The sequence below is a fragment of the Pelodiscus sinensis genome, chromosome 4 (assembly GCF_052426305.1).
Source record: "Pelodiscus sinensis isolate ZL-2025 chromosome 4, ASM5242630v1, whole genome shotgun sequence".
Taxonomy (NCBI): Eukaryota; Metazoa; Chordata; order Testudines; family Trionychidae; genus Pelodiscus; species Pelodiscus sinensis.
In genome coordinates, this window is record NC_143055.1 from 121,051,824 (window position 1) to 121,065,106 (window position 13,283).

Below are 13,283 nucleotides of genomic sequence, written 5' to 3' on the forward strand. Positions count from 1 at the left end.
ATGCTTAATTCTTAACTGACATGCTTGTGCTGTAACCATGCAACCTCTTATAGTAAATGTATCTTGATTGCTATATTTTCCTGTGCTCCTTTAAGCAAAGCAAAGCAGCAGTGAGGCTGAAAGAGGACATGAAAAAGATAGCAGCCCCGCCAGTGAACAATCCAAGAGACCATACCTGTCAGAAGGTGTTCGCTGTGAGTCTCCAGGACCTCCAGCAGCAAGGACTTACCAAGAATGGCCTCCCAGCAATCGTGTGGGATATAGTAGAATATTTGATCCAGCACGGTAAACTTAACACAGTCTCTTTCATGTAATAGTGTTATTGGTATAAGCCTCTTCAGATTCAGTTCCATTCTGGAACTCTTACTAGGTGAAGACACAATTGAGTGTTGCTGCTGACCTCTGACGTTAGATGTGGATAATCTACTACAGAACCCCAGTTCAAGTTCATGTTGAATTGAATACCCATCCAAGATAACTGGGCTAGCTGTTGGTCAGAATTGGCATTTTATGGGGGAGGCTAAGTTATTTCTGCAAGTGTTAAAATTAGGGATGTTAAATTTTGATTAATCAGCTAATCAAGTAGTCAATGAAATTTCCATCGACTACTCGATTAGTCGATAAGGGGTGGGGCGCTTGCTGTCCTGGCTGCACTTATGCTTTTTAAATGTAGTAAGACACAGCGGGGAGCCCAGGGCAAGTGGAGATTGCTTGAGTTTCCACTTGCCCAGGGTTCCCGGCTATGCCGCCGCCTCTCCCTTTGAAATGTGGCAAAAGCCCGCAGGGCAGGGCAGAGGCACAGCAGTTTAACCAGCACAGCAATGGCGGGAGGAGCAGGAGCTGGAGTTCGGGGGAGCCCGCTTAAAAGCAGGTTCCCCCCAGCATTGTCTTCCCGGGAGGAGCGGGGCGGTGGCAGCGGAGGCAGAGGTGCAGCGGGAAACGGCGCGAGCAGGGATTGAAGCAGTCCTTGCTTGTGCCAGTCTGACTGTTGTACCTCTGCGACTAGTTACTTAACATCCCTAGTTAAAATTTCTTCTTTTTTTCCCAAAGCCATCTAGCCTAGACCTTTTTTCAGAATGACTCTCTTGGAAGATAAGATGTTTTTTATCTGTATGAGAAATTGTTACTTTGCCCAACTTCTCTCACAGAAATGCCATTCATTACTGTTCTATTGTTTCCATTGTCTAGCAGATGACAGAATAGTGTTTTACATAACAATATTGTTTTCTCTGCACAGGTGTATTCTGCAAGTTGGGCCTTGTGTTTTAACAGTGTCTCTCTTTAAAATATTCCATCTATGTTTTTAACCCATTTAGTAGGCGGCGTCAACATTAAAGAGTAATTTTGCATATCTGTTTTGGAAGAATGCTAAGTTTTGGTTACTGAGGTGTGGTTTGTTTGTTTGTTTTTTAAATATACTGCCTTGTCAGTGTTGTGGAGGCCTATGTAAGGGTATGTCTAGACTACAGGCTTTTGTCGACAGAAGTTTTGTCGACAGATACTGTCGACAAAGCTTCTGTCGACAAAGAGCGTCTAGACTACATTCAGTTCTGTCGACAAAGCAAGCTGCTTTGTCGACAAAACCCTGTAGTCTAGACACAACCCTAGATGCAATAACACCTTCTGTCGACAGAACTCTGTCGACAGAAGGCGTTATGCCTCGTAAAATGAGGTTTACCAGAGTTGACAAAACTGCTGAGTTCTGTCAACATTATGTCGACAGAACTCAGCAGTAGTGTAGACGCAGGTTTAGTTTTGTCGACAAAAGTCCACTTTTGTCGACAAAACCCTGTAGTCTAGACACACCCTATGTGTTTCAATCTAGGAATGTCCTAGGATTGTAATGAACTTTTCTTGCTTCCTCTGAGGAAAATACAGATTTCTTTTACTTACCTGAACAGATCCACTGGAGCAAATAAAGAACTGTTCACATAAATGTTACATAAGTCTTGGCAGGATCAAGACCTGACTGGACACCAATTAATGTATGTGGAAATAGCTTCCAGCCATTTGGGCCCAAATCCAGTGTGGTGTTGAATATTCAGAAGTTGTCCTGTTGTTATTAGACTTTTTCGATGTTTGATAGATACTTATAGGACATATAGGATCTGGTCTTTAATATTAATTATTATTTTATTCAGAGAATCCACAGGCTAATAGCTTTGTGATATTTGGGTGTCTTGGTTACTTACAGCATGGTACTGTTATCAATGGGGTGTGCTAACTGAAAGCAGAGTGCCTGCTGTTTTTACTTATGTTTAATATATAATTACAGGGCTGACACAGGAAGGTCTCTTCAGGGTGAATGGTAACATGAAAATGGTGGATCAATTGCGTCTGAAATATGACCGAGGGGAGGAAGTGGAGCTGGCTAAAGATGCTGATGTGTGCTCAGTAGCTAGTCTTCTGAAACTGTTTCTGAGGGAGCTGCCAGATGGAGTGATCACTTCTGCTTCACATCCCAGATTTATACAACTTTACCAGGGTGAGTACACATAAAATCCCTCAATAACCTTACCTGTAGTTCCTTTTTTGGGAACTAGCATTCCACAGCATTTCTTATTGTCTAGCTCTTTCCATTTTGGATTTCCAGTAGCATCAACCACCATCTCGTTCCAATGTATATGCCTGCACATGTACATGCATGCACACACTTTTAACAATTTGAGTAGAAAACATAGTTGTATAAGAGAACAATTACGTTATTAGATGGAAAATGCTTTCTTCCATAAACATGAAAACCTGCACTATTTGATTTATTTGTGTAATTTACGAACACTTTCTTTGCACAATACAGTTTAATAATGAAGCTGTGGAAGCACCTCAATGGTTAAGGTTGCTACCCTATTCCACAATAAGTCCTAATTTTAGTTCTGTTATAGCATTGCCAGGAAAGCTAGAATCTGATGGATGTCTGAAAGCTAAGAAGAATTATTCTGTAAATATTGAAGTGTGAATGAACTTTTATCTGTAATACATACAGGTCATTTACAAATTACCCTGATCTGAAATGTTGACTTTTGCCAAGGGTTTTACCTTAGCTCATTTGTTTTTGTATCTGTGTTTTTGAAGCTGAAGGATCAGAGTCCTTGAGTCTAGTCCCCTGCCCTCACGGCGGGACTAAGTGCCATCCCTGACAGATTTGCCCCAGATCCCAAAATGGCCCCCTCAAGGATTGAACTCACAACCCTGGGTTTAGCAGGCCAATGCTCAAACCACTGAGCTATCTCTGCAAATGTAAATGGGGGTTGACCCCTTCATCAAAGTATTTCAAATCCTCTATTGTAATAATACAGGCCCGACTATTATTGGCTATTGCTGTTTGTTTCTTCAGCATTGTTTGACTTGTATTTTTATTTTGATTAATATCAAGGTTAGCTAGGAACTAGAAGAACAACTTGTCTGTCTAAATGCACAAGATACTTATCAACCAATAATAGTACTTGAAGCTGCATTTCATTTTGAAGAAATAATAACAGTAAGGAGGCAAAGTTGTATAGAGGGAGAATAAATACTGCTTTATGAAGTGAATTATGAGACTCATTTCTACATCATGTTCCTGGGTTGGGTACTTTATCCCTGCCCTGAGCTACTTGATCACATTATTCTAGAAGCTGGTCTTTATGGTATTTCTTTTTATTGACTTAAACAAGGTGTGATCTGTTGCACTAAGGCAGGGCCACATCTTAAATATGTCACTGTATCTGATAAATGAGCTGACATAGATATATTTTTAGGATGGTGTATAAGTGAATAAAAGATTACTTCAAAATTCTCCACTCCCCATTAGCCATAATGGCAATTGTAAAACTTTACTCGTTTCCCATGACTGAACAGAACTAAGTGCCACGCAATGAGTTATGTGGCAAAAGGGATTAAGTAGGCTGGCAAAAAAGAGGTTGCATTAGATCAGGGCTGCTCAACTTTGGAAGCCCCAGGGGCCACAGTGATACTCACAGCCTGTGCCAAGGGACACAACTTAAGTGTGGTTGCGTACACATTTAAATATATATGCAAATAGCTGCTTTCACACTGACTGGCATGAATACGATTAAGGCAAGACTACACAACAGGCGGGCCCCATTTAAGTAATTTTTGCTGATATTAATAAAATGGTATATTTACCCCATTTCCACCCATATGACAGCACTTTTAATGAGCAATGTGTGGAATAAAATATATTAAAACAAGACACCTGTGACAAGTTGCTGTGAGGTACCCTTACTGACTACAAAGGTAGGGAATTAGCCTTCTTCCACTGGAGGAAAGTAGAAGCCCCAAAGCCGGCTGACACAGCCCAACCTGCTGCTGCTGATGAAGTGGGGGAAGCGCCTGCCACTCGCACCAGGACATCCTGCCTGGCCTGGCAGAGCCCGGCTCAGCCCAACCTGCTGCCTGCCCCATGGGACCAACATAGGGAGCGCTGCTCTTACCATGGCAGCAGCACTCCTCCACGTGTATCTCGAGGGGGGAGTGGGAGTTTGCTTCACCTCCCTGCCTGCTGGCTGGAGCTGCTTGTGCACCCTGAGTCATGGCTGTGGCCAACCGCAAGGCTGCAGCGGCAACGTGGGCTCCTCTCTACACGGAGAAGGGAGAGTGAGCTCCTGCCATGGACCCCGCACTGTGAGACCCTCTGCCCAAATCAGGCCACGGGCCGCAAACAAAGGGGCCACGTGTTGAGTATCCTTGCATTAGATGATTAGCTAATGCTTACTGCTCATTCAGAGAAACCCAATGAGTGCGTCTAGACTGGCAAGATTTTGCGCAAAAGCAGCTGCGAGAATTTGCGCAAGAACTGTGACATTCTACTGTCCAAAATCAGTGCTTCTTGCGCAAATACTCTGACGCTCCCGTTCAGGAAAAAGCCCTCTTGTGCAAAAAAAAAGCCCTAGTGGCCATTTGGAGGCTCCGTAGCTGCAAGCAGCTCCCGGACTTCCTGGTAACCAGAGACCCCTTAAAGGCAGACGCAGCCTGCTAAGGCCACGAGCCAGAAGCCCTTCTGGGCCCTCTGGCCAGAGCTGTGCCACACGGCCTCTGCTGTCCCCAATGCCACCCGGAGCAGGATGGCAGCTCCAGGGGGGGAGCAACAGGAGGCGCCAAGGATCCAAAAAAGAAGGGCCCCATCCTGGTCCTCGGGGGAGCTGGAGGCACTGCTGGACCTGTGGCAGGAGGAGGAGGCCCTGCATGACACCCGCTCCCGGCGCCGCAATGCAGACATTTTTGCTCACATGGCCCAGGCGCTCGCCCAGCAGGAAAATCCAGCCCAGACCCTGGAGCAAGTCCGGGCAAAAGTAAAAGCTGCGCCTGGGCTATGTCCGGGCCAGCAAGGGCCAGGGGGCAGGAGCCGACACCTGCCCCCACTACCAACGGCTCCACCGCATCCTGTGCCAGCCAGCACCGCTGGGACACCAGAGTGTTTCTTCCTCCCCCCCATCACCAGGACCACCGTGGGGGAAGGAGACCGCAGCAGTGGGTCGGAGGACGAGGCCAGCACTGCCACCCTGCAGGCCCCCTCCGGCAACCCCGATGTCTTCTGTGCGTCCTCGGAGGCCAGGGAGGGATCCACCGGTGAGTGTTGCACTTTGCACTCACAAGGGCGGAGGGGGGAGCCAGGCACCTGGAGGGGGGAGGGGGAGACCACATCACTCTGGCCACGTGAGCTGCATGGGCTGTGTAGCATTAGGCAGTGTGCAGCACGTGCAATCATGTGGCTGCGGCAGGCAGCTCCAGGGCACGCCTGGGACTGTGCTGCTCTCACACATCCAGCGGGACTGGGGGGAAGGGTGGATGCCGGCTGGAACCAGCCAGGGCCCCAGAGACTCAGGCCAGAGCCCGCACCTCTGCCAGGGTGCAGCATGCAGAACGGCACACTGTCCCGTGCCTGGCTGTGAGGCACAGCCAGCTGCTCCTGGGAAAACTGCAGCGTCACAGCCCGTGAGCATGGCCCCCACTGAGCCCCTCACCTGCTCCTGGTGCCTTGGCTGGCCCCCCGAGGGAAGTCCCCACTGTGGCCAGACATGTCCCTGGGCTACGTGTGTGAGGGCTAGTGGGAGGGGGAGGGGAGAAGTGCTCGGCCCGGCCCTAGGGCCACCTGAGTTTTGCTGCAAGGATGGGACACTCCCCAGTCACTCTCCTGGTTCCGTCCAGGAGATATCCCATGAGATGGGGATCTGAGAGCCCAGACCACGTCTGCCAGATGTGCTCCCAGGCACTGTGTGGGGATTCATCTCGCTCCCTGTCAAACACCATTGATTAGCCCAAAGCCTCACAGCCTCCACTGGCAGGGAGTTCCACAGGTTAACACAACACAAGCGCTCTCCTACCCTCCAAGGGGCCAGGACACAGACCAGTGGTTACAGTACATGGAGGAGGACCCTACTCTAGGGGTGGTCCTGTATGCAAACGTACAACATGGGGGAGAGGAGGGTAACCGAGTGGGCCCAAGCCACACTACTGTGGTGTCACCTGGGCTCAGGGGTGGAGGGCATGAGGGGTGGGGACAGTGTGTGGGCTGCCTGACTGACCCATCCTTTCTTCTGTTCCCTACAGTGGGACCAAGCACAAGCTGGGGACCCTCCAGCCCTGTGGCGGCAGCAGCACCCACAGCTGCCCAATCACCAAGGCGGCGGGTCCACCACCGGGACCAGCTCCTTCGGCACCACGTACAGGCCGTCGAGCGCGTCGAGGCAGCCATCACTTGGCGTGTGGAGGTGGACCTGCAGTGGCGCCAGGAGGCCTGGGGCTCCTTCCAGGCCCAATGCGTCCACGTGGCTGATTCAGTAGTCACCCTCACTGTACACATTGGCCATGCCATCCACTATGGCATAGCCTTGCCCCATACCCCTGCCATCCCTCCCCTAGCACTGCCCCTGTCCCCTCCTGCAATGGCCCCTGCCCCCTCCTGCCCACCTCCCTGTGCTGCCTGCCCTGACGCGGCCTGCCCCCCATGTGCAGGTCCGCCCCCACACAAGCAGTCACGGGCCACCCCTCCCAGGAGTAGCTCCTCCCCCTCCCAGTTGAAGGTCTCTTCCCCCTCCCATCCTAGATCTCCTCATTGTAAATAAAAACTTACAAGTTTGTATTAAACAACAAACAAAAGTGTTTTTTTTTTAATTGGGAGGAAAGAGGAGGGGGAAGGTTAGGGGATGGGAGGGAGTTGTAAAGGGAGACAGAGGTGACCCTACTATGGGGCCTGGGAGAACATGTCCATCAGGGCCTCCCGGATGCACACCGCATCCTGGTGCAGATGGCAGCTGTGCATGTCTGTTCATAGGCCTGGTCCTCACTTGCCAGCCATGCAGGGAGGAAGGCCTCTGCCCTCCACTTCACAAGATTGTGGATCACGCAGCACGCGGTCACTACCTCCGGGACATTCCACTCACCCGTCTCGAGACAGGTGAGCAAACAACGTAAGCGGGCTTTCAAGCGGCCGAAGGCGCACTCCACTGGGTTGCAGGCCCGGTTGAGGCGGTTGTTGAACTAGGCCTGGTTCTGGTCCAGCTGCCCCGTGTTGGGCCACTTTAGCCAGGGCAGCAGGGGATGGGCCGCGTCCCCCACGACACAGATGGGCATAGGCACATCCCAGATAGTAAACTCCCGCCGGGGGAACTAAGGGTCCACCTCCAGCCTGCGAAACAGCCTGGAGTTCTGTAGGATGCGGGAGTCGTGTGCCCTGCCGGACCAGCCCGCATAAATGTCCAGGAAGCTGCCACGGTGATCCACGAGGGCCTGGAGTACGATACAGAAGTAACCCTTTCTGTTCATAAAATGGGCCGCTCGATGCTCCGGGGCACGGACGGGGATGTGGGTTGCATCCAGGGCTCCCCGCGTTTGGGGAACCCGAGGGCAGTGAAGCCGGCTACCGTAGTATCCACATCACGCAGGCGGATGACTCGGGAGCAGGACGTTGTTGATGGCATGGACAACCTGCAGAAGGGTGCAGAGAAACAGGGTAACACATCACATAAGGCAGTGTGAGTGTGCGCTCCCTTGGGCGCCCCCCCCCCACCCCTGTGATGCCCTCTGTGCTCACGCACACACATACACACCAGGGCCCCCTTGCCCCACGCCCCCCCCCCCCCCCAGCAGGTCTGTGCAAGGGCGGGACGGCCCAAACCCCTGGGTGACCCAGCCTGGAGTCTTGGCTGCCCCTGAGCATGGAGTGCAGCACCCTTCACTCCCTCTGGGACTTACCTCCATCGTGATGACACCGACGGTGGATCTGCCCACCCCGAACTGGTGTGCCACCGATCGGTAGCTGTCCAGGGTGACCAGCTTCCAGATTGCAATGGCAACCCTCTTGTCGATGGGGATGGGTGCCCGCAGCCGGGTGGTGGTTCTCTGGAGCGCAGGGGCGAGCCAGGCACACAGCTCCAGGAACATCCGCTTTCGCATGCGGAAGTTCCGGAGCCATTGCTGGTCATCCCATTGCCCCAGGACCAGCTGGTCCCACCTTTCCGTACTGGGGTGGGGATGCCACAGGGACGCCATGGCCTTCCTGGTGAGGGAGTGCAGAGCGATCTGCGCCTCCAGGTCCTGGAAGAGGAGGGCAGCAGCCTGGAGCACCAGCTGCAGGCACTCCAAAATGGCCAGAAGGGGCCAGAGCAGGCACATGGCCACCCCCCTGGCCCCATGTCACAAAAAATAAGGCAGATGAAAAAAAAACCAGGCAAAGGCACTAAAAGGCAAAAGGCAGTGGTGTCCAAAAAGGCAGAGTGAAACCACAAAAACTGCTACGGCTGTCAGTCCCTGCAAGAGGTCCTAAAGCACGGAGCAGGAGAGAAACGGCTGTCCAGGGAGATCCCTTTAAGCACGTGTCTCAAAGGAGCTCCAGACCCCACCCCCGGAAAGGGCTGGTGCCCTTTTGCCTTCTTCAAAATGGTTCCGGGCTCCTGCTTTTGCACAAAAGCATCTCGCCAATGTAGACGCGCTTTTGCGCAAAAGCGCATAGTTGTAATGATAACTCCGGGACCAATATAGACGGGCTTTTGCGCAAATACTTTTAACGGAAAAACTTTTCCGTTAAGTATTTCCCCAAAATCATGCCAGTCTAGACGCAGCCAATATGTATAGAAATATAATGATCCATTACAAAGCTGTCCCCATTATTCAGTTATGTGAGTGGGTAGAGACATGCCACACTTTTAACAACTTGTAACCCAAAAATAGTTTGACCCACTATCTTCATGGTTTACAAGAGAAAAACCACACATACACAAAGGTGGATACCATTTGCAATGAATCTGCTGGTATACCCATATATAAGCACTTGAATAACTCTCACAAACCTGAACACCAGAGACAAAATGATCACACCACTGTATTCACTTCAAATTCCTCTCCCTCTGCTCATTGGTCATAGTCTGCTTACCTCTTTCTCTTTAATGCCCCATGTTCTGTGCATTTCTTGATTCTGTGCATTATGCTATGTGCTATTCCTTTCTCTCTGACTTTTCTCTTTTCTTTAAGTCCTCCATCAAGGCTTTTCTTGCTCAACTTTGTTCCATCTTGTTATCTGAAACTTTTTTTTTAAGTATGCATGTACACAAACAAATCAAGCAAACTTTGTTGTCACTTTACTCACCTGAGAGCAGCTTTCACTTTCCCCCTTTTCCCTGTTGCTCTCTCTCTCCTTCCTCCTTTTCACTCTTTAGGGCCAGATTTTCAAAAGAGCTCAGCACACTGGATACTGTACTCTTTTTGACCAAAGCAGATCTCACCAAACTAAGTGACTGGGCAACAAAATGGCAAATGGAATGTAATGTTGGTAAATGTAAAGTAATTCACATTGGAAAAAATAATCCCAACTATCCATACAATATGATGGGGACTATTTTGGCTACAACAACTTGAGAGATCTTGGAGTCATTGTAAATAGTTCTCTGAAAACATCCACTCACTGTACAGCGGCAGTCAAAAAAGCAAACAATGTTAAGAATAATTAAAAAAGGGATAGAGAATAAGACAAAATATCTTATTGCCTCTATATAAAACCATGCTGTGCCCACATCTTGAATATTGTGTAAAGATATGGTTGCCTAATCTTAAAAAAAGATATAGTGGCATTAGAAAAGGTTCAGAAAAGGGTAACAAAAATTATTAGGGGTTTGGAACAGGTCCCATTTGAAGAGAGATTAAAAAGACTTGGACATTTCATCTTAAAAAAGAGGAGATGGAGGGGGGTATATGATAGAGGTCTATAAAATCATGACTGGTATGGAAAAAGCAAATAAGGAAAACTTCTGTATTTGTTTCCATAATATAAGAACTAGGGACCACCAAATGAAATTAATAGGTAGCAGGTTTAAAACAAAAGGTTGTGGAATCTCCATCTGTAGAGATATTTAAGAGTAGGTTAGATAAATGTCTATCAGAGATGGTGTCACGATCCACCCGCTGGTCCCGACCGTATCGCCAACAAACGGAAACGCCAAAACAAGAAAGGCTTTGGGTTTAATGCACCAGCCGCTGCCGGCGGGGTGGGGTCCGGGCTCTCCCTCGCTCCCGAACCCCGGCCCAGGGCCCTAACACTAGGAGTGGTAACTCCCAGTGGAAGCAGGTGGGGGCTTGCCCCTAAACTCGCCTGCTCACGGGCTCCGCGACCCTCCCTGGGCCTCACGACCCCACCGGCGGCGAACTCAACTCTCCCCACTCCACCCTGGGGTGAGCCGCTCGGGCTCCCAACCCGCTGGTTCCTCCCCAAGCCCAGTACCTACCCCTCTGTTCCTCTCCTGCTCCCTTCCCCCCCTCTCGTTGGCCCATCCGGCCCCTTTTATCCTCCCCTTGGGCAGTTTCCCCCACTTCCGGGTTCCCGGCAGCCATTTTGCATGAGCACTGCGGCATCCTGAGCGCTGCGGCGCGCCGTCTTCCCCGCCCTCGGGCCGGTCAGCCGCAGTCTTCCCCGGCCCCTGCCCATCTCGAGACCAGACCGGAGGTGGGTTCCCCGGGGCTGCCGTCGCAGACCCGGCGGTTCTTACAGCCATGGACGGTCCTTCCACCCGTGGCTGGTGGCGGGGTTGCTCCACCCCGTCACACGCCTCCCCCCTTTTAGTAGTCCTTAAGCTTTCCACCCCCTTGTGCCCTCCCTCGGGTATACGTGAGAGGCAGTCCGCGTTTTGATTGTCTCTGCCCGGTCGGTGCAAGACGTCAAAATGGTAGGGCTGTAGACTCAGGTACCAGCGCATTATCCATGGGTTCGTATCTCTCATGGTCTGAATCCACTTCAACGGAGCATGGTCAGTCACCAGCGTGAAGTGGTTCCCTGCAAGGAAATATCTTAAAGAATCGACTGCCCATTTGATAGCTAACGCCTCCTTCTCTATAGTCGCGTAGTTTTTCTCACGGGGAAATAACTTCCTGCTCAGATAGGCAATCGGGTGTTCGACCCCCCCCCCTTCCTCCTTCGCCCGAACCATCCCGAGCCCCACCTCTGAGGCGTCAGTCTGCAACGTGAAGGGTCTCTCAAAATCCTGTTGGCGCAACACCGGGCTCGTGACTAAGCACTCTTTTAGTGTCTCAAACGCGTGTACTGCCAGTGAGTTCCACACCACCCGTTGGGGTTGCTCCTTTTTAGTGAGGTCCATTAGCGGGACCGCTAACGAGGCAAACTGAGCTATGAACCGCCTGTAATATCCGGCCAGCCCCAAGAACTGCCGTACCTGCCTCTTTGTGTTGAGACAGGGGTAGTCCCGAATTGCCCGTACCTTGTCTAACAGGGGCCTTAATTGCCCATTTCCCACTGTGTATCCCAGGTAGGACACCTCCGGCTTACCAAATTGGCACTTTTTCGGGTTGGCTGTTAGCCCGGCTTGCCTGAGTGCGTGTAACACAGTTTCGAGGTGGCGCAGGTATTCTTCCCATGAGGCACTGAAGATGATCACATTGTCGATGTACGCGACCGTGTAGCCCCGATGTTCACTGAGGATCTGGTCCATCAGCCGCTGAAACGTGGCGGCTGCCCCGTGGAGACCAAACGGCATAGTAATAAACTGGAATAAGCCAAAGGGGGTCGCAAAGGCCTTCTTTTCCTTGGCGTCAGCCGCCAGTGGGATCTGCCAATAGCCTTTCGTTAAGTCGATTGTTGACAAGTACCTGGCACGCCCGAGCCGTTCCAAGAGCTCGTCAATACGAGGCATCGGGTACGCGTCGAATTTTGATATGGCATTAACCTTTCGAAAATCAATGCAAAACCGCACCGACCCGTCCTTTTTGGGAACCAGCACAATGGGGCTGCGCCAGTCGCTCCGGGATTCTTCCACTACCCCCCACCGGATCATATCGTGAAGCTTCCGTCGTACCGTGTCCCACATTTTTCGGGGTATTGGCCGTACCAGATCTCGCACCTTCTGCCCCGGGTCTGTGATGATCGCGTGGCACGCGAGGGTCGTCCTTTCTGGCTTACTCGTTAATCTGACGGCGGCCTGCCTTAACACGTTTCGTAGCTGGTCCTGCTGGGTCGTGCTCAGGGTCTCCCTCACCTGGCTCGCCGCCCAGGTGACTTCCCCTTCACCCCAGGGTCCGAACTCTATCTCGGTGCTCAATACCTCCTCCCGGGGTGCTTCCCGAGGTATCCAGCTTTTCAACAAGTTTACGTGATAAATTTGACTTTTATGCCTTTTCCCATCAACCTGGACCTCATAATCCCACTTCTCCCACTTGCTTTATCACTCAGAAGGGGCCCTGCCACCGGGCCATCAATTTCGATTCCCCTACGGGTAGCATGACCAGTACCGGGTCGCCCGGGCTAAACTTCCTCCGTTGGGTTCCTCTGTTATACTGTCGTGCCTGGGTCTCTTGGGCCCGTTGCATATTCTCTCGTGCCCACTGTCCTATAACTTGCATCCGGTTCCGCAGCTTGATCACATACTGGGCGGCCCCTAGTGCCGTGGATGTCTGTTCTTCCCACCCCTCCCTAACCAGGTCTAGTATCCCGCGTGGGCGTCGCCCGTATAACAATTCGAATGGGGAGTACCCGACCGAGGCTTGTGGCACTTCGCGGATAGCGAAGAGCAAGGGGGGAAGCAGTTTGTCCCAATCCCGAGGGTCGTCTTGCACTAACCTGCGTAACATAGCCTTCAAAGTCTGATTAAATCGTTCCACGAGCCCGTCCCTCTGCGGGTGGTAGACCGAAGTCCGTATTTTCTTAATCCGTAGCCATCGACAGAGCTCGACCATCAGGCGCGACACCAAGTTTTGACCTTGGTCGGTTAAAATCTCCTTTGGGAGGCCAACTCAGGAGAACATTTTCATTAGTTCATCGGCTATCGTGGCGACCGTGGTTTTAC

The 13,283-nt window shown here is 51.2% G+C and overlaps 1 protein-coding gene across 11 annotated transcripts in view; it reads left to right on the top strand.

Moving 5' to 3' along the window:
• The window catches only part of FAM13A (family with sequence similarity 13 member A), a 349,887-nt gene that overhangs the window by 149,915 nt on the left and 186,689 nt on the right, over positions 1-13,283 (top strand). For 6 of the 11 annotated variants that reach the window (XM_075929587.2, XM_075929580.2, XM_075929586.2 and 3 more), the window contains exons 2-3: positions 96-285; positions 2,276-2,485. In XM_075929587.2, the coding sequence (XP_075785702.2) occupies positions 129-285; positions 2,276-2,485 (367 nt within the window). In that variant the 5' untranslated portion in view covers positions 96-128. Of the gene's footprint in view, positions 1-76; positions 286-2,275; positions 2,486-13,283 lie in introns of those variants that run through there. The other 5 variants (XR_016349492.1, XM_089778076.1, XM_089778075.1 and 2 more) reach the window with 2 other exon arrangements.